Source organism: Typopeltis vanoorti, chromosome 12 (genome assembly GCF_054136105.1).
Source record: "Typopeltis vanoorti isolate ZY-2024b chromosome 12, IOZ_Tvanoo_1.0, whole genome shotgun sequence".
Lineage (NCBI taxonomy): Eukaryota > Metazoa > Arthropoda > Arachnida > Uropygi > Thelyphonidae > Typopeltis > Typopeltis vanoorti.
In genome coordinates, this window is record NC_143560.1 from 57,805,071 (window position 1) to 57,826,753 (window position 21,683).

Genomic DNA, 21,683 nt, shown 5'->3' on the forward strand with positions numbered 1-21,683 from the left:
ATGAGTTAAGTCTTTTTTTTGCGAGTTGTGTGTCCCAAAGTTTGAGCTTGGCTACAAAAGCTTTGATGTGATCAAACAGAGTGCACCAGTTGATCTTTGGATTGTAGCTGCGTATTTAGGTCATTTATATGCAACGAGATGTTGGTCACAAAAGCAAAGTCTGTCATCCACTTCGGATCGTTAAATTCCGCAATCGGATTCCCCTTGGTTTGCAGGAACTGCTGTACTTTGCTCCTTAAGTCAATGGCTTTTAAGAACCTTCCCTCTGCTCAACCAATGCACATCACTGTAATAAACCACATCGCCATGATCCGCTTCGTACTCTTGGGTCAAAATCTCTTGGAATTGACGATAATTCAATCCTCTTGCCCTAATAATGCTGATGACAGTCACAATAACTTTCATGACAATCTCAAATCCAATAGTTTTTACACACATTCTCCTGGTGGATTAAACAGTGATAATGGACGAAATATTTTCCTTTTAGTTCCGGTTCTTTCTGTAGCAGCGCAACAAACCCTTCATTCTTTCTCACCATAGCAGGGGCACCATCAGTTACCACACCCTGGAGGTTGGTTAAGTTGATGTCGAAACGCTGGAGCATTTTCTTGGTGGCTTCAAGAATACCAGTCCTTTCGTCGTTCCCTTCATAGGTACAAGCACTAGCAGTTTTTCTGTCACATTGAATTGGTGATCAATGCCATGGACAAAGATAGCCAGTTGTGCTGTATCCTTCACATCTGTGCTCTCATCTAAAGCAAGTGAATATGACATAAATTCGGACGACCGCTTTTTTTGAGTTCCTTGATTTTTTAGCAATTTTTTCAGCGATTACATAACTTACTTTGACGCACGCTTCGCTCTCTTCCCTCTGCCTTTTAAACATACCCTGCTGGCATTTTAAATCAATTTGGAGACAGTTCACTTTGTCCACACAAAGCCACCCTTGAAGGTGATCGAAATTGGATGCATGCTTTGTCTCATAGTGTCGTTTTGTATTGTATTCTTTTGATACTGACACTGACTCACAACAAATTAAACACACTGGCTTATCGTCAATCGACACAAAAAAGTACAAATTGGTCCACTTTTCATTAAAAACCCGACAAGAATCGCTTGATTTACACTTTTTACTCTTAGACACCATAGTGATGGAAGATGAACCCCAAAAAATAATCCACTGAATATGTCTCACACTAATGAAAAAAGTCTGGCAATATAAAACCACAATAGGCTATGGCTTATACACGAATATCACACTGTTCATGACTGACTGACTGACTGACTGACTGTAGATGAGATCCTGTTGTATTTATATGAAAATAACAAAATATCGAGAACCTTTGAGAAGTATCTGGAAGGCACTAACAGCACATTCGAACGAACTACTGCTTCAGACATCTACCTGTGACGTTAGTTCTAGTACTTAAGTACCGCTTGGCGCTGGTAGATGGCTGATGAAGCATGTCTGTTTAATATTTATTTTTATAGGATTTTATGTAAAGTATCAAATGCACATTCTCGTAGAAAGGCTTAGACGTTAGTCGTACATACTTACTAAATAACTTAAGTAAATTATAACGTACAGTAGAATATACATTAAATTAAACTTTAATATATTTCCAATATTTCGGCAATGCCATGTTGCCATCTTCAAAGGTGCTTACAATAAAGACACGTGCATGCAGGGACTAAACACAGGAGATGAGAAATGAAGAGGAAGCCATGGTTTTCCTGATGGTCCCCCCCCCCCCCAGCAGCCTATGTAGGTATTCTTGGCCATTGGGTTGAAGGTCTCCTGATGTAGGTCTCCCAAATTTGGGGGTGTCTCATGCAACCAAATTTCTTGAGGTTTGGCATGTTTCTTAGGGCTGAGGCCAATTCCATTCGATGGGGGGGGGGGGTATAGAGTTATATGGTTTTAATTTGTTAGTAACTTCCACAGACCAAGAAGTGACCTTCATAAGGAGCCTGTGGAGTTTTCTAATTTGTGAGTTGGTGGGATTGTATTCCAAAAAATCCTAAAAAAAACATGACTTGACCTCTTGATACAAACCACATAAAAAATCATCATCATCAAATTCTTGCCATGTACCCTCAAGGGGTGTACAGGATATGATAGTACTACATGAAAAAAATTACATCATTACTAACTTCCTATCTACAATTTTCCTCCAAATCAGTCTTTTAGTTGTCAAGACTCCAACATTATCAGATCTTATAATTCTATCGTCTAAGGCACTTTGTACCATATCAATCCACCTATATCTTGGTCTTCCTCTGGATCGTTTTGCTGCCAACCTGGCAGAGAACACTTGTTTTGCTAATCTTTCTTCGCCCATTCTGTTTAAGTGACCATACCACGTGAGATTAGCTCTGCTAATGCATTCCTGGATGTTGACAATGTCAAGTTCTTTCCTAATATCTTCGTTTTTAATATGATATTGCCATTGATGCCATCTGTTCACGCCTATGATCTTTCTCAGGACTTGCATATCTGCGGTCTCTAATCTTTGGTCCAGTGTTTTACTTCTGACCCAGCTCTCAGATCCATAAGTTAAAACTGGTTTGAAAACTGTTTTGTATACAGTTAATTTAGTGTTCCGATTAATTTCTCTCTTATTCTATATGAATTTATTCAATTGACTTCCTACCATACCAGCTTTGCTCATTCTGTTGTCTATTTCTATATTTAATTTACCATCTTCAGTAAAAATCGTGCCTAAGTAGCTGAAATGTTTCACTTGTTCCACAGGTTCTCCGTTCACAACACAGTTGACATTTTCAATGATTCTGCCTATTTTCATTGTCTTTGTCTTTTTATTGCTGACCTTCATACCATATCTATTACAACAGCTATTCAATTTAGTCAGAGAATCTTTCAGACTTGAAGCGGATTTATTTAGAAGTATAACATCATCCGATTTATTTAGAAGTATAACATTAAAGCAAAGAGCTGACATTAACATCTCCAATTTTGATATCATGTTTAATACCACTTTCCTTCATAATGTGATCCATATAGATAATGAATAACAGAGGGGATAATGTACATCCTTGTCTCACGCCAGATTTAACATTAAACCATCTTCCTGTACTTCCTTCAATTCTAACTGCAGACTTACAACTCAAATAAAGACTAAGTATTGCTTGATATAATGCCCCATTGACACCATATAACTGCAGTGTATTGAATAGCTTCTCTCTTGGCACCTTGTCATATGTCATTTCCAAATCGACAAAACTTAAATACAGATCTTTGTTATATTCCCATGCTTTCTCGACTATTTGTCGTAAAGAGAAGATCTGATCCTGACAGCCTCTATTTGGCATGAATCCAGCTTGTTCTTCACCAAGCTTTTCTTCCACAATTCTTCTCAACTGTTTCTCAAGTATACTTGCATAGATCTTGCCAGGAACACTCAGTAGGGAAATACCTCTGTAATTCTCACATTCAGTTTTATTTCCCTTTTTATATATGGGTACTATGAGAGCTCTACTCCAATCATTGGGAATTCGTCCCTCTGTCCAGGCTTTCTGAACTATGCAGTGCAGCCACTGTAAGACTCTTATACCACCATACTTCAGCATTTCTGGTCGAATATCATCTACTCCTGCTGCCTTTTCACATTTCAAGCCTTTGATGGCTTTTTCTACTTCAAGTATGGATATGTATTCTTGACTGCATGCCTGGTCAGTGTTTTTTACCACTGTGCTGTCATCACTGCTTGTTTCATTTAGCAGTTTTTCAAAGTAATTACGCCATACATCAAAGATATCTTTTTCTCCCGTTTTCATGTCACCTTTATCATCTCTAACTCCTTTTACAGCACTCTTTCCTCCATTCCTAAGCTTCTTCAACAACCTCCAAAATATTGATATTCTGGAGGTTGTTGAAGATTCTTGATATTCATTTTCTATATTCTTGCCAAAGTCCTCCCATGACTTTTGTTTAGCTAGTTTTACACACTGTTTAGCTTTCTTACATTTGTCTCTGTATTCTCTAAGAGCACAAGCTAACTTATTTGACAGGAACCTTTGATATGCTTTCTTCTTTTCCTTCACTGTCTCTTTAACTTCCTGTGTCCACCAGGGAGTTCTGATTTTTCTATCCTTGCAGACAACCTCACCACGTGCCTCTCTGGCAGAATCAATCAATGTTTTCTTCAGAGTTTGCCACTGAATTTCCAAGGTTTGATTCCTGTTCTCAAACTCTTTCAATTTTTCTTCAATAATCTTTGTGTATTTTAGTCTATAGTTCACATCTGAGAGCTGCTCAACTTTTATTCGCTTTAAAACTTTCTTAAATGTTATTCTTTTCAGTATGAAATACAGTTTTATCCTGCTCAAAAGTAAATAGTGATCACTTCCAATTTGAAATCTTCAGTACACTCTGGTGTCCTGCACCTGGGAGAAAACATCACTGTCAACAATAACATAGTCAATGAGACTTTTCTTATTCCTTGCCTCTTCTCTCCATGTGAATTTGTGCACATTTTTATGTTGGAACATGGTGTTAGTAATAACCAGTCCATGTCCTGAGCAGAAATCCAACAGATATTTGCCATTATTATTAGCTTTGCTTTTTTCTCCAAATTTTGCCAAAATAGTTTTGTATGTCTCACAATCATTTCCTACTCTGCTATTTAGATCCCCAACAAGGACCAACTTTTCCTTTTTCATTGTGTCAGTTGCTTTTTCTAAAGCCTCAAAAAAATCCTCCAGTTCTACCTTATTGGAACCTTCTGTGGGACCATAGGTACAAATAAGTCTGATTGTCCAGTTACCCATTCTCATATTTGCCCACATTACTCTACTTGAGACTGACTGTCATTCAAGAAGATTAGCCTTGTATATTGTGTTGAATACTGTGGTTACTCCTTCTTTTCCTTGATTGTCATTGCCAATATAACATTTTGTATTTATTGCTCAGAAAGATCTCACCAGTTTTTGTCTTTTGTTTCAGTCACCCCTATTATGGCGATCTGGTACTTATCTAATTCCTCAGCTAGCTCCATTTCTTTGCCATTCAGGCTTTTTATGTTGATAGTACCGATCTTTAACTCTGGTAATGTTGATTTGGTGTTGTTTTCAGATTTGTTCCAGTAGCTGACTTTTCGCTGTTCGCCCTGGTTCCCTAGCAAAAACAACGGGGGCCTTGTTTAACCGGGCGACTCCCGGATGTAGACTTTGTATTCTGATATCCTGACATTTGCTGTCCTGCCTGTTTGGCCAAAAGTAGGACAGTTTACAGCTGCAAAGGACCTGGTATACTCCAGGTAGGTCTAGGGGAAGGGGCTGGTCTTTGGTGGAGCAGATAAGGGATGCCAATTTCTTATGATTTGTAACAAGAAGTCAGGTCATATTTTTTTAAAGATTTTGGTTAACTTTGCAGAGTTGCCCCAGATATAGGGTTTGGTAATGGGTTTAATTTAATCTTTGTTATGAAGAGGGGGGGGGGGGGAGTTGTGGTTAACTGGTTTTAATAGTTTTTTGGGGTTGTAGCCATTGACTAAGAAAGTTAAGGATGTGATTTAGTTCAGTGGTTATGGCATTGTCATCTGAACAGATTAATTTACCATGTTATATAGTGTTTTTATAACCCCATATTTTTGTGAGGTGGGGGCGATTGCTGTGTGTGGGTAGGTTTTCTGTAAACAGAGGAAGCCAATGATCCATCGGGCTGGTGAGTCATTAGAATGTTTAGGAAAGCGAAACTGTTGTTTTCCTCTTTTCCAAGGTGAACTGGATTCTGGGCTGGGCATGAAATTTTGTCATGTCGTACCATCATTTTTTTTATTTTGGTTTAACCAATAAGAATACAATTTGGTCAGCTAAATCCCAAATTGCCAGCCCATCCTCGTTCGTTCAGTATCCAAGTAGATACCCAAAGTTCCTAAAGTCCTAAAGGTGCACCCTAGTGGACTATATTGGGTTGTCTTGACTGTTGGGCTAAAGTTCTGAAGATGCAAGCTTCTCAAATTTTGGGCAGTCTCATGCACCCAAATTTGTTGACGTTTGGAAAGTTTTTTAGAGCAGAGGCTGATTCCATGAACAATCAACAATCTTTCTTATTTAAATTTGCTGCAGTGCATTAACTTAGATTTCTTCCAACGTATTCTGTGGTGGGTATCCAGAGCATGGTGTGCAAGGCCAGAGTGGCTGTATTGGTGAAACCGGATGTAGACTTTGTATTCTGATATCCTGACATTTGCTGTCCTGCCTGTTTGGCCAAAGTAGGACAGTTTACAGCTGCAAAGGACCTGGTATACTGCAGGTAGGTCTAGGGGAAGGGGCTGGTCTTTGGTGGAGCAGATAAGGGATGCCAATTTCTTATGATTTGTAACAAGAAGTCAGGTCATATTTTTTTTAAGATTTTGGTTAACTTTTCAGAGTTGCCCCAGATATAGGGTTTGGTAATGGGTTTAATTTAATCTTTGTTATGAAGAGGGGTGGGAGGGGAGTTGTGGTTAACTGGTTTTAATAGTTTTTTGGGGTTGTAGCCATTGACTAAGAAAGTGTTAAGGATGTGATTTAGTTCAGTGGTTATGGCATTGTCACCTGAACAGATTAATTTACCATGTTATATAGTGTTTTTATAACCCCATATTTTTGTGAGGTGGGGGGCGATTGCTGTGTGTGGGTAGGTTTTCTGTAAACAGAGGAAGCCAATGATCCATCGGGCTGGCGAGTCATTAGAATGTCTAGGAAAGCGAAACTGTTGTTTTCCTCTTTTCCAAGGTGAACTGGATTCTGGGCTGTTGGTTATTGAAGTGTGTTAAGGAGTGGAGTGTATCTGAGCCATGTGGCCAAACAGTGAGTATATCATCAATGTAGCAAAGCCAAACAGTGAGTTTTTGTGGGGTTGAGTTTAAGGCTTTTTCTTCAAAAGTCTCCATAAAGAAGTTGGCCAGGGGTGGGGAGAGTGGGGAACACATGGCTGTCCTCTCTATCTGTTTGTAAAATTTTCCTTCCCAAATGAAATAGCCTAAGTTCATTGTGAACTGAAATAGGGCTGTGATCGGAAAGGGTAAGCTTAATGAGATAATGAACTCAGGCTATTTCGTTTGGCAAGGAAAATTTTACGAACAGATAGAGGGGACAGCCATGAGTTAACCATTCTCTCCACCTCTGCTAACTTCTTTATGGGGACTTTTCAAGAAAAAGCCTTAAACTCAGTCCCACAAAAACCCACCGTTTGGCTTTGCTACGTTGATGATGTGTTTGCTGTTTGGCCACATGGCTCAGATACACTCCACTCCTTAACACACTTAAACAACCAACATCCCAGAATCCGGTTCACCTTGGAAAAAGAGGAAAACAACAGTCTCCCTTTCCTTGACACTCTAATCACTTGCCAGTCTGATGGATCTTTGGCTTTCTCTGTTTACAGAAAACCTGCCTATACAGGCCGATACATTCACCAATAATTCCCCCCCCCCACACACACAACAATATGGGGTTATAAAAACACTATATAACAGGGCAAAATTAATTTGTTCAGATGACAATGCCCTAACCACTGAACTAAACCACATCCTTAACACTTAATTAGCCAATGGCTACAACCCCCAAAAAATATTAAAACCAGTTAACAACCCCCCCCCCCACACACACACCCTTTCATAACAAAGATTACACTAAATCCATCACCATTCCCTATATCCGGGGTACCTCTGAAAAGTTAACCAGAATCTTAAAAAAAATATGACCTGACTTCTTGTTACAAACCATATAAGAAATTGGCATCCCTTATCTGCTCCACCAAAAACCAGCAACTTCCCCTAGACCTACCTGGAGTATACCAGGTCCTTTGCAGCTGTAAACTATCCTACTTTGGCCAAACAGGCAGGACAGCAAATGTCAGGATATCGGAACACAGACTACGTCTGGTTTCACCAATACAGCCACTCAGGGCTTGTAGCTCATGCTCTGGATACCCGCCACAGAATACGTTGGAAGAAAGCCACATTAATACACCGCAGCAAATTTAAATACAAAAGATTGTTCATGGAATCAGCCTCAGCTCTAAAAAAACTTTCCATACCTCAACAAATGATTGCCCCAAATTTGGGAAGCTTGCGTCTTTAGAACTTTAGGAAAAGCGTTAGTTTTCTCTCTTCTGCCTCATTTGCTTTTTGTAGTGCCTGCATGCGCGTGTCATAGTTATATGTTTCCATGAAGATGGCGATGTGACATTGCTGAAATATAGGAAGTATTTATTAAAGTTTCTTTTAATTAATATTCCAGTATACATTGTAAAGTTCTGAAATAATTTAATAGTCAGTAATTCTATCAATGTTTCCGGTATCTGGGATGATTCGGAAAAAATAGCCAGAATTTTGAAAGTAATAGAGATTACATTTCTTTAAACTCCACTTACGACTGGTTGCTCTTATTCACTTCCCCTAAAGACCAGCTTCTCTCTCTCTCTCTCTCTCTCTCTCTCTCTCAATTCCATTAGCATATAAATTCCTTGCTTGTGCAAGTTAGCCTAATTATAGCTAACCTAATATAGGAAGACTGAAAGATCAACTAATATCCAATTAGAAGAATATAAGAAATACATTATCTATCATCAGTTAAGTCCAACTGACCATAATTTTTTGGTGTTTTGAATTGCAACTGATCCAAATAAGGCTATAATTATGGCCAACCATGCTATGGACACCACTAACAGAAACATTTGGAAGAAACTGCAGCAGGTTTAAATGTGAAATGTTTTCCCCTTAAAAACCCACGTATAAATATATACGGACATGAGAGATTCTCAGTAATATAGGAAACCATTATTCTTAGACCTCTCATTTAAGTCTGCTTCCTACTGCTCATACATAATTTTCTTTATGTATTAAGAAAATTATAAAGTCTGGTTAGACTTAAAGGCTAAAGTCTTTAAGCCTAACCAGTTTCACTTCATTTTGCATTGCTTGTGTGTACTTAACAAATTTTATGTTTTTCCCCTTAAGATGTCTCCATGACAGATGAAATATTGGAGTTATTAGGCTGTTGTTTAATTCATTCCTGGTTGCTGTGTTCATTCCATTAAATTGTTAATGAGTTCCAACCAGCATCTAAGCCCAAGTATATATATGTTATTGCTATATCTCATCTCTATAACGTTATCTGTATTTGATATAAGAGATAAAAGAAATTTTTATTTTAATTACTGCCTCATAATAAACTACTTTTTAGCGTTTGGTTCATTTATTTCTTTTAGGGATGCATTTCGTAGTCGTATATTGGAATTAAATGCTTCTGATGAACGTGGTATCCAAGTGATAAGAGATAAAGTGAAAACGTTTGCTCAACTGACAGCCAGCAATAAAACTCCTGAGTAAGTAACATCTAATGATCTTGCATATGTGAACTCTTGGCATTATAATGCACAGGGTGTTTAACATTAAACTTTTACAACTTTCAACAAATTTAGCTTCTGAATGGGGTAATGTAATAATGTAATGTATTTTTTTTGAATATGATATTTCAACTCAAAGTTTATTAGCAATTTTTTTCTCTACAAATGACTGTAAATAACTTAAATAATGCCAAAACCCTGAAAGTGATGATATCCTTTGAGAAGGCCAGTGTGTGTGGCACAGAAACCAAATAAGACCTTCAAATGCTGTAATTTTTGGGTGAAATACTGAAGGACACCACCAGGTAGAGCATTAATACATCAATGATATGTGAGAATTCCTTCCTCAGGATCCAAGCTTGTGAAAATAAGTACTAAATGTATAAAATGTATTCAGTAGTCATCTGTTCATAGTACATAGAAGTCTGTAAGTGGAACCGTGAATTGCAGATAGTACAATCAGCATTGCACAAGGTCAGGGCCAGTCCAAGAGTATCTGGTGCCCCATAGGCAAAGAAAATTTAGGCACCCCTATACATTGTCTCTCTCTCTATATATATTTTGTCATATTCACACAAGCACACGTACACAAGTCTTAGCACCCATAGGTAATTGCCTAGGTTTGCCTAATGATAAAACCGGCCCTGCACAAGGTAGTACATATACTTGAGATTGCATGCATACAAGATTCAGATTGTGTAATGCCATAGACCCAGTGATCATCTCTTTCATAATTCATTTACTACGTGCATTTGGAATGACTTGATGAAGGCTGTTTACTAATGAGGCTACCTTCTTTCATGTAATCATTTGCCATACCATTATGAATTTGAAATGTTGTGTAGTGCAATAGATGAAATGTGACACTCAGAAAATTCCTATAATTTGCATACTTCTTCATGACCATGTATTAGGACCATTTTCCTTCACTGAACTGACCATCACCTAACCTTATTATATACAGATGTTTCAGAAGCATGCTGTCATCCACTTACACATTCTTGATTGTGATTTTCCAGCAAAATTGTACTTCAGTATATTGGGGAAAGGGAAGTTCGAGCCATTTCCTGGTCACTGGATTGGTAGAGAAGTCCTTTCCCCATTTTCTTGACATACCCAAACTAACTTCTTTTTTGTGGAGATATATCAAAGACATTATACGCAAAAGGAAGGTAGACATGATAAAGGAGCTTACCAAGACAATTACTGAGGTTGCAGCAGTAGATGCAAGCATATTTTGAGTGAACCAGAAAAAAGAGAGTATTGGTTTGATATCGTCATAAAATGAACTCATGTTATAGCAAAAATCTGATAAATGTATATAAAAATAAACTTCTTAGTTATGTTATTTTCAATAAAGTAAACTTTATTACTATACTTTTTTTCATTCAGTATTTATTGCAATTCAAAGTTTTCAAGGTTTCACATGGATGTGTGGTATATCCTGTAGATGTACATTTAGAAGTTTGTCAGTTATAGTGTGTGAAATGCCCAGGCCTTTTAACAAGGAGAGAGGTAGGAAGGTAATTTAAGTGAAATTCCCCAAGGGGCCTAAAACATGCTTTTTAAAACTTCTTGTGGATTTGATAATCTACAAAATGTTATATAATCTGAACAGCCTCCATAGCGCAGGTGATAATCACAATTCCCTTTGGTTTTGAAAGACTTTGGATTCAAATCCTATCCAAGACATGAAGAACCTTTATAAGGACTCTTCAAATGGGGATTATCTATCTCATACAGAGGTGGTGTGGTTATTCCTCACAGAAATTTGGGAAGACAAACAACCTGGTCAGCTAATATATGTAATTGACAGATAGCAGATTGTGATAATTAGTGTGCTGATAGGACAATTAACTAAGTTTCTACAAAGCCAATTTACTTGATCATAATAGGCTGCAGAGTCTAACACATGGGAAGATGATGATATGAGAATCCCACTGTGGTCATCGATGTTTGTAAATGTCTTTTAAGTGGTGTAACACTCAGCTTGTTTATTGGAGGTTATGGCTCGGAAAAATTTCCATGTTTGGTCTCTAGCATAGTTTCCAGATGATCAAACTTTTAACTCAACCATCATCATCATCAAATTCCTGCCATGTACCCTCAAGGGGTGTACAGAATATGATGGTATTACATGAAAAATTTACATCATTACTAACTTCCTATCTACAATTTTCCTCCAAATCAGTCTGTTACCTGTCAAGACTCCAACATTATCAGATCTTATATTTCTATCATCTAAGGCAGTGGTCTCAAACCGGCGGGCTGCATCCGGCCCCCCCGAAACAATTTTACACATCTCCCCGAATATATTTCAATTATGTATTTGTTGTAAATACGGTGCTTATAGTTTTAGAGACGTATAGATATGGACTGAGCTTATGCGCACATAAGCTCAGTCCATATCTACAATTTACAATCAGTAAATTTAGTTTGCCAGCCAATAGTTGGTGGCGCTTCGGTATTCTGGTGTTTCCGATGCACAGCTCATATTGTAATATAGATGGAGACAAACTAATGTACAGCTTATAAAACCTGTTTATTTGTGCTTGTTGTCAATACCTGTCGTTTAGAATTGTGCATAACTTTTGAGTGTTGCTTTCATACGAAAATTCATCTTGTTGAATTAAAGTTGTAAATAAAATTATAATAGTGATTTTAATTAAGAGATTAAACTGCAAGCCATGTCTTTAACAAAAACATGGCTTGTACTTTTGTGGTGTTGTGCGCAATAAAATTGTATGTTTTATTTGTAATAAGGGAATATCAGTTCCAAAAGAATACAATTTACGTTGCCATTACGAAACGAATCACGAAGAGAAATTTGAAATGTTGGAAGGCAAATTGAGGGAAGAAAAGTTACAGTTTCTGAAATCTGGCTTACAACGACAACAAAATTTTTTTACTGAAGCAAATAAATCCAATGAAGCAACAGTTCACGCAAGTTTTGCTCTCGTGCATATCATTGCAAAACGATCAAAACCATTTACTGATGGCGAATTCCTTAAAGATTGTTTGATTAAGTCTGCTGAACTTCTTTGTCCTGACAAACAACAATTATTTAAAAATATTAGTTTGTCAGCCAACACGGTAGCTGAACGTATTAATGAAATCGCTAGTGATTTAAGATGTCAGTTAAAAGAAAAAAAGTATAGATTTTGCAGCATTCTCAATAGCAGTTGATGAGAGTAAGTACTGACATCACAGATATAGCACAACTTGCCATTTTCGTACGAGGTGTTACTGATGAATTTGAAGTAATTGAGGAATTATGGGAAATAATTCCTATGAAAGGAAAAACTGGTGCACAGGATATTTTTTCTGAAATAAAAACTGTAATAGATAAATATAAATTAAGTTGGGATAAAATGGTTGGATTTGCAAGTGATGGTGCAGCTGCTATGGTTGGTAAAAAAAAAAAAAGAGTAGTAAAATTAAGAAATGTAGTGAAAGAAGAAAATTTTCAGAATAAATTTTGCACTATACATTGCATTATTCATCAAGAAGCACTTTGTGCCAAAAGTTTACAGATGGATAATGTTATGGAAACAGTAACTAAAACAGTAAACTTTATCCGTGGACGAGCTCCGAATCATCAAGAATTTGTTGCATTGCTTGAAGAAATTGAAAGTGAGTACAGAGAAATGATTTATTATAACAAGGTGAGGTGGTAAAGTCGAGGAGCTGTATTAAAACGGTTTTTTTGATTTAATAAATGAAATCAAAATTTTCATGACACAAAAAAATAAAACCATCGACGAGCTACGTAATGATACATGGATAACAGAATTAGCATTTCTTGTTGACTTATCACTGACTTGTATGCTTGTATTAAAGTTTTTAAAGTTAAATTGCAATTATGGGAAACACGACTGGAATCAAAAAATTTCGTACATTTTCTGCATCTTAAATCCTGCCCTATTATTTCAAATGAAAAATCTCAAGAATATGCAAGAAAAATAGCATTATTACGACAAGAATTTGAAGAAAGAGTTAAAGATTTTAATGATTTGGAGTCCGATTTTACATTATTTTCATTACCATTAAAAAAAAACGAACGTGAATGACACACCAGAAAATCTACAAATGGAGCTAATTAATTTACACTGTGATATAAATCTTTTTCAAAGATTTGAAGATACAGATTTGATTAACTTTTATTCATACTTGTCAAAAGATAAATACCCTCAGTTATGAATTTTTGCAATAAGAATAATTGCTTTGTTTGGGAGTACATTTATATGTGAACAGTTTTTTTTCGCAGTTGAAAATTAATAAGTTTAAGAAAAGAACCCAATTGACCGATGAGCATCTACAATCCGCGATGAAGATAGTTTCTAGTAATTTTTCTCCAAGGCTATAAACTTTATCAGAATTGAAACACCATCAAGTGTCAAGTTGCTGTAAGAAATGAAGTTTATAATTATTTACATACAAACATATGTATTTTTTCTGTATGTGTCGAAGAAAAATTTACACATCGTGCATTCGGCCCACATGCAATTTGAGTTTGAGACCACTGATCTAAGGTTTTAAGGCAAGTCTTTTGAGACATCTTGGGAATATGCCAAGAATGTTTATGCATGTTTTGTAGACTTGGAGAAGGCATATGACCGGGTTCCTCGGGATAAGCTTTGGCAAGTAGTACAGGAGTATGGAGTGATGGCCAACTATTAGCTTGCATCAAGTCCCTGTATGAATGCCCAGAGTTTTGTGTCAGGGTAAACAGCACAAAGTCTGAACCTTTCACAGTCTCTGTTGGCCTCCACCAAGGGTGTGTTCTGTCATTCCTCCTTTTCATGATATTTATGGACTGGATTGATAGGTGCAGCCAAGGCAGTGAGTGTGTCAGAATTGGAAGATGTATTGGACGTCTACTTTTTGCAGATGACCTACTTCTGCTTAGCTCTTCCACAGATGTTCTCCAGCAGACCCTGGATAGGTTTGTAGCTGTTTGTGCAGAAGCCAAAATGAAGATCAGTGTAGCCAAAACTGAAACATTGTGGTCTCAAGACAACCATCTCAGTGCACTCTACATGTGAGTGGAGTCTCACTGAGGCAGGTGGAGAAGTTTAAATACCTTGGGTCCATATTCACAAGTGATGGAAAGTGGGATGTAGAGCTAGATGCTCGAAGTGGCTCAGCAAGCACAATGTTGCAGGAGCTTGGCCGTTCAGTAGTATTGAAGCGGGAGTTAAGCCAGAAGGCAAAGCTGGTTGTCTTCAATATAGTCTATGTCCCCATCCTCACCTATGGCCATGAGAGTTGGCTAAACCGAAAGAATGCGGACACGAATCCAAGCAGCTGAAATGAGGTTCCTTCGTTGCAGGGCTGACAAGACTTGACAGAGTCAGAAGCTCTGCAATTCGGGAAATCCTCAATACTCAACCGCTGTTTCTCCGTGTTGAGAGATCACAGTTACGTTGGTACAGGCACCTGCTCAGAATGCTACAAGAGAGGCTCTCTTAGCAGGCCCTCTTTGCCAAGCCAGAGGGTGTGAGGCCACGTGGAAGGCCAAGGACTTGCTGGATAGATTATATCCAAAACCTTGGTTGGGCACGTTTGGGAATCCCACCAGAACCCCTGAGCTTGGTGGAGAAGGATCGTGAACCATTTGAAGTTCCTCTTGCAGCTGCTGCCCCCAAAACCCAATTAGAAAAGGTGGTCCTTGAAGATGTATGTATTCCATATGAATTTATTCAATTGACTTCCTACCATACTAGCTTTGTTGATTCTGTTGTCTATTTCCATATTTAATTTACTATCTTCACTAAAAATTGTGCCTAAGTAGCTGAAATGTTTTACTTGTTCCACAAGTTCTCCATTCACAACACAGTTGACATTTTCAACGATTCTGCCTATTTTCATACCATATCTATTACACCAGTTATTTAATTTAGTCAGGGAATCTTGCAGACTTGTAGCGGATTTATTTAGAAGTATAACATTCAATAAAGTAAAGAGGTGATGTTAATATCTTCAATTTTGATATCAGATCATTATCTATATGGATCATAATGTGATCCATATAGATAATGTATAACAAAGGGGATAATGTACATCCTTGTCTCACACCATTTAACATTAAGCCATCTTCCTGTGCTTCCTTCAATTCTAACTGCTGACTTACAACTCAAATAGAGACTAAGTATTGCTTGATATAATGCCCCATTGACACCATATAACTGTAGCGTATTGAATTGCTTCTCTCTCTCTCTCTTTTGGCACTTTGTCATTTGCCTTTTCCAGATCGGCAAAACTTAAATACAGATCTTTGTTATATTCCCATGATTTCTCAACTATCTCTCATAAAGTAAAAATCTGATCCTGACAGCCTGGTTTGGCCTGAATCCAGCTTGTTCTTCACCAGAGATAACAGAAAAGAGATAAGAGAGCGAATCGAACTCCCGCCAAAACTTTTAAACTCCGAAACAGCTCCCTCACTCGGCGGTGTCGTCACGCATACGGCGGCAGCCGATTGGACGGCGTGGCTACGAACTATCTTGACATGCCTTAAACTTGTACTTAGCTTATACATATTTATTTGTTAATACTACATGACTTTCTACTTTAATTCATTCACAATTACTATCTCAATAAACATATGGGCTATCTTAACAATGTTTGGAATTCACACATCTTGATATTTACATTTTCTTGGGACATTATTTGGTGCATTTCCCATCAGGAGGCATAAGCATGTCCTTATCCCGTCCTTCCTTCTGAGGTAACGTAACGTTGGGTGGGAAAAAGGGATGACTCATCACTTTTTCCGACACAACATCAGAGTTAACCCAACCAAGGTACAAATATTATTGTGCTATAAGCATGTAACCTTTTACGGGTGGGATTCAAATTAAAAAATGTTTAGCATTGTGAAGTAACTCAAATAGTCATTAATTACGAGATGAAGATAAAGGTTTTAATAAAGGTTTTAATTTAATAACTAATTTATCCTTAATAATTACCCCGAAAAGTTCATAAATTATTGCATGCAAAGACACCTACAGGTCACGTCATGCAAAAACAAGATACATAGGTTCAGCTATTTTTCCCATATTGATTGAGGTGTATTTCTATGCACACTGCCTGAGATTGACAAGGCTTAGATTATTCTAATATCTGAATTTTTTAGTACAACTTACAGGCTATGCAAACTGTATATACAGCTGTAGTACACACTAAACATTAGCAAAAACTTGCTAAAGTTTGAGAAGGAGTTGAAAGTTTGAAGTAAAGAAGCAATATTAAAAATTTAAGCAGGAGAACATCATGGAGATGTTGCACAGTAGAGAAGAAATATTAAGACTTGACTCCATGTTTCATAGATGACCTCAGTATATACTAATTTGGAGAACTTATCTGGAAATATACTCAGGCAATGACAATCAAGGAAAAGGAGTAGCCATAGTATTTAACACAAAATACGAGGGTAATCTTCTTGAATGACAGTCAGTCTCAAATAGAGTAATGCGGGCAAATATGAGCATGGGTAACTGGACAATGAGACTTATTTGTGCATATGGTCCCACAGAAGGTTCTACTAAGGTAGAAGTGGAGGATTTTTTTGAGGCTTTAGAGAAAGCAACTGACACAATGAAAAAAGAAAAGTTGGTCCTTGTTTGGGATCTAAATAGCAGAGTAGGAAATGATTGTCAGACATTGAAAAATATTTTGGGAAAATTTGGAGAAAAGAGCAAAGTTAATAATAATGGCAAATACCTGTTTGGATTTCTGCTCAGAACATGGACTGGTTATCAAGAACACAATGTTCCAACATAAAAATGTGCACAAATTCACATGGAGAGAAGAGGCAAGGAATAAGAAAAGTCTCATTGACTATGTGATTGTTGATGTGATATGTTCTCCCTGGTGCAGGACACCGGAATGCACAGAGAATTTGAAATTGGAAGTGATGACCATTTAGTCTTGAACAGGATAAAATTGAATTTTATACTCAACAGAAGAACATGTAAGAAAGTTTTAAAACGAATAAAAGTTGAGCAGATCTCAGATGTGAGCTGTAGACTAAAATACATCATTCAAAAAAAATGAAAGAGTTTGAGAACAAGAACCAAATCTTGGAGATTCAGTAGCAAGGTTGAAGAAAACACTGATTGAGGCATGTGGTAAGGTTGTCTGTAAAGAGAGAAAAATCAGAACTCCATGGTGGACGCAGGAAGTTAAAGAGGCAGTGAAACAAAAGAAGAAAGCATATCAAACGTTCCTGGCAAATAAGTCAGCTTGTGCTCTTAGAGAATACAGAGACAAATGTAAGAAATCTAAACACTGTGTAAAACTAGCTAAAGAAAAGTCATGGGAGGACTTGGTTAAGAATATGGAAAATAAATATCAAGAAGGTGGCAAGATATTCTGGAGGTTATTGAAGAAACTCAGAAATGGATGAATGAGCGCTGTAAAAGGAATTAGAGATGATAAAGGTGACATGAAAACATGAGAAAAACATGTACTTGAAGTTTGAAGTAATTACTTCGAAAAATTGCTAAATGAAACAAGCAGTGATGACAGCACAGTGGTAAAAAAACACTCACCAGGCATGCAGTCAAGAATATATATCCATACTTGAAGTAGAAAAAGCAATCAAAAGCCTGAAATGTGGAAAGCCAGCAGGAATAGATGATATTCTACCAGAAATGCTCAAGTATGGAGGTATAAAAGTCTTACATTGGCTGCACTGCATAGTTCATAAGGCCTGGACAGAAGGACAAATTCCAGATGAATGGAGCAGAGCTCTCATATTGCCATATATGTTGTTGTAGAGTCCATCGTGATCAGAACAGATGCTCTTCATGAAATTGGGTGTGTGCCAGAGCCCTGTTAGCCAGCAATTTTCAGGGTTCGATATAACAATCGAAGTGAAAAAATAAAACAAAAGTGGTACATGATTCGACAAAATAAAACTTTGATAAGATACTAGAAAGTTTTCTGGGTTCATGTAACCATCCAACTCTTTAAATAAAAATAAAAGAAATAAATAAATAAAAATAAGTGAATTTCATGCTACCTTATTGGTGCCTTGCCCTACAAATGTGCTACTTCTTGCCACATCTTGCACATTCGCAATTGCCTCAGACGTGTGGTTGCACTTCTGCAAGGCATTACCTTTATATAAAAAGTGAAATAAAACTGAATTTGAGAATGACACAGATATTTCTCTACTGAGTGTTCTTGTTAAGATATATGCAAGTATACTTGAGAAATGGTTGAGAAGAATTGTGGAGAAGAAGCTTGATGAGGAACAAGCTGGATTCAGGCCAAATACAGGGTGTCAGGATCAGATTTTCACTTTATGACAGATAGTTGAGAAATCATGGGAATATAATAAAGATCTATATTTAAGTTTTGTAGATCTGGAAAAGGCATATGACAAGATGCAAAGAGAGAAGCTATTCAAAATGCTGCAGTTGTATGGTGTCAGTGTTGCATTGTATCAAGCAATACTTAGTCTTTATTTGTGTTGTAAGTCAGCAGTTAGAATTGAAGGAAGTACAGGTAGGTGTTTTAATGTTAAATCTGGTGTCAGACAAGGATGTACATTACCCCCTCTGTTATTCATTATCTATATGGATCACATTATGAAGGAAAATGGTATTAAACCTGATATCAAAATTGAAGATGTTAATCTCAGCTCTTTGCTTTATGCAGATGTTATACTTCTAAATAAATCTGCTTCAAGTCTGCAAGATTCCCTGACTAAAGTGAATAACTGATGTAATAGATATGGTATGAAGGTCAGCAATAACAAGACAGTGACAATGAAAATAGGCAGAAGCATTGAAAATATCAACTATATTGGGAATGGAGATCCTATAGAACAAGTAAAACATTTTAGCCTCTTAGGCATGATTTTTAGTGAAGATGGTAAATTAAATATAGAAATAGACAACAGAATCAACAAAGCTGGTTTTGTAGGAAGTCAACTGAATAAATTTATATGGAATAAGAGAGAAATTAGTCAAAACACTAAATTAGCTGTATGCAAGACAGTATTCAAATCAATTTTAACTTGTGGATCTGAGAGCTGGGTCCGAAGTAAAACACTTGACCAAAGACTGGAGACCACAGATATAAGAGTCCTGAGAAAGATTAGTGGCATGAACAGATGGCATCAATGTCATATTTAAAATTCCTGAATGCTAACAATGTTGTTAGCATTCAGGAATGTGTCATCTTCCTCATTAAATTACTGATTTCCTCATTAAATTACTTTAAGGGGTTATCAGGATATGATAGTTCCACATGAAACATTGTCTTGTCTTATCAGATGTCATCTCCTTCCAGGGGTTGACTAGCATGGATTTCCACAATGTATGGTTTTGTGCTTCTCTTTTGCATTCTTCAGTAGGACAAAAAAGGTTGAGTCCTTAATATTTCCCATCCAGTCTCTTCTTTGTCTTCCTCTTTTTCTTTTTCCTTGTATCATTCCTTCTAGAAGTGTTTTTTGTAGGGATTCATGCCTTAGTATGTGACCAAGGTAGGTGGTTTTCCTTTTCTGAATTCTTTTTCACAGATTCCTATCTTCTCCATTCAACTCTAATATTTCTAAATTAGTTTTTTTGGCAGTCCATGGGACTCTAAGAATTCTTTTGAGGATCCACATTTTAAATGCTTTAGTTTATTTTCACAATATTTTGATATTGTTTAGGTTTCTGCTCCATATATCAGTGTTGACATATACGTAGCATTTCGATAGCCTAATTCTTGTTTTTGTATGAATTTCCCTTGAGATCAGAATGTTTTCATGCTAATGAAGGTTGATCTAGCAATTTCTATTCTTTCTTAATATTTCCTTATCACACTCTCTGTAATTAGTTGACCCAAATATATATAACTCTATTACTTGATCTTAAGTATTTCCTCTGATCTTAATATTTATATCAGGTATCTTCCCTTTTTCTCTTGTTACCAGCATGGTTTTTTTTTTTTTTTTTTTTGAAGTTAAATTAAGTCCATATTTTTCACTTAGCTTCAGCTTCTCTTCTGGTGGGTTTTGAAGATCTTTTTTATTTTCAGCTAGCAGTACTATATCATCTGCATATCTTAAGTTGTTTATATTCCTGCCTTCTATGCTAACGCCTTTAAATTCTTCTTATTGCTGGAGGATATTTTCAGTATAGAGGTTAAACAATATTGGAGAAAGAACACAGCCTTGTCTGACACCCTTCTTTACTGAGAATTCCTCTGAGATTTCTCCTTATATTTTTATTGAGGTAGTTTGCTCCCAATATACATTTATCAGTAATCTGGTATCTTTACCATCTACTCCTAAATTTCTGATGCATTTGATTAGTTGTTCGTGTTGTATATTGTCAAAGGCCTTTGTGTATTCAATAAAACATAAGTAGACTTCTTTCTTCTTCTCCAGATATCTTTCTATAATAGTTCTAATGTCGAAAAGTCCTTCTCTAGTTCCTTTATTTTCCTGAAAACCGGATTGTGTTTCATTAATTTCCGTTTTGATTTTATGTTTTTCTTTCTAGGATGATATATATAACATAACTTTTGCTATCAAACTGATTGTTCTGTATACTCTTCACATTTGATTCTCTTCGATTATTAAGTATTGGTAGGAACATTGAGTGCTTAAAATCTTTTGGCAGGTGTCCAGTTTCATATGACAGTCAGTGATCTTATAGCCTTATCATCTAAAGCCTTTAGATATTCTGCATTAATTCCATCCATTCCTGGAGTAACGATGTAATGAAAAATTACATCCTTACTAACTTCCTATCTACAATTTTCATCCAAATCAGTCTGTTACCTGTTAAGACTCCAACATTATCAGATCTTATATTTCTATCTTCTAAGGCACTTTTTACTGTATCAATCCACCTATAACTTGGTATTCCTCTGGGTCGTTTTATTGCTAACCTGACAGAGAACACTTGTTTAGCTAATCTTTCCTCTCCCATTCTGTTTAAGTGACCATACCCTGAGATTAGCTTTGCTAACGCATTCCTGGATGCTGACAATGTCAAGTTCTTTCCTAATTTTTCATATGATATTGCCATTGATGCTATCTGTTCATGCCTCTAATCATTCTCAGGGCTCTCATATCTGCAGTCTCTAGTCTTTGGTCCAGTGTTTTACTTCTGATCCAGCTCTCAGATCCATAAGTTAAAATTGACTTGAATACTGTCTTGTATACAGCTAATTTAGTGTTTTGACTAATTTCTCTCTTATTCCATATAAATTTATTCAGTTGACTTCCTACCATACCAGCTTTGTTGATTCTGTTGTCTATTTCCATATTTAATTTACCATCTTCACTTAAAATTATGCCTAAGTAGCTGAAATGATT

General features: G+C 36.7%; 1 protein-coding gene across 1 annotated transcript in view; it reads left to right on the forward strand.

Moving 5' to 3' along the window:
• LOC150100816 (replication factor C subunit 4) overlaps nt 1–21,683 on the forward strand; it is a 186,340-nt gene that overhangs the window by 63,033 nt on the left and 101,624 nt on the right. The window contains exon 5 of the mRNA XM_090401390.1: nt 9,221–9,337. Coding sequence (XP_090257516.1) covers nt 9,221–9,337 — 117 coding nt within the window. The remainder of the gene's footprint in view (nt 1–9,220; nt 9,338–21,683) is intronic.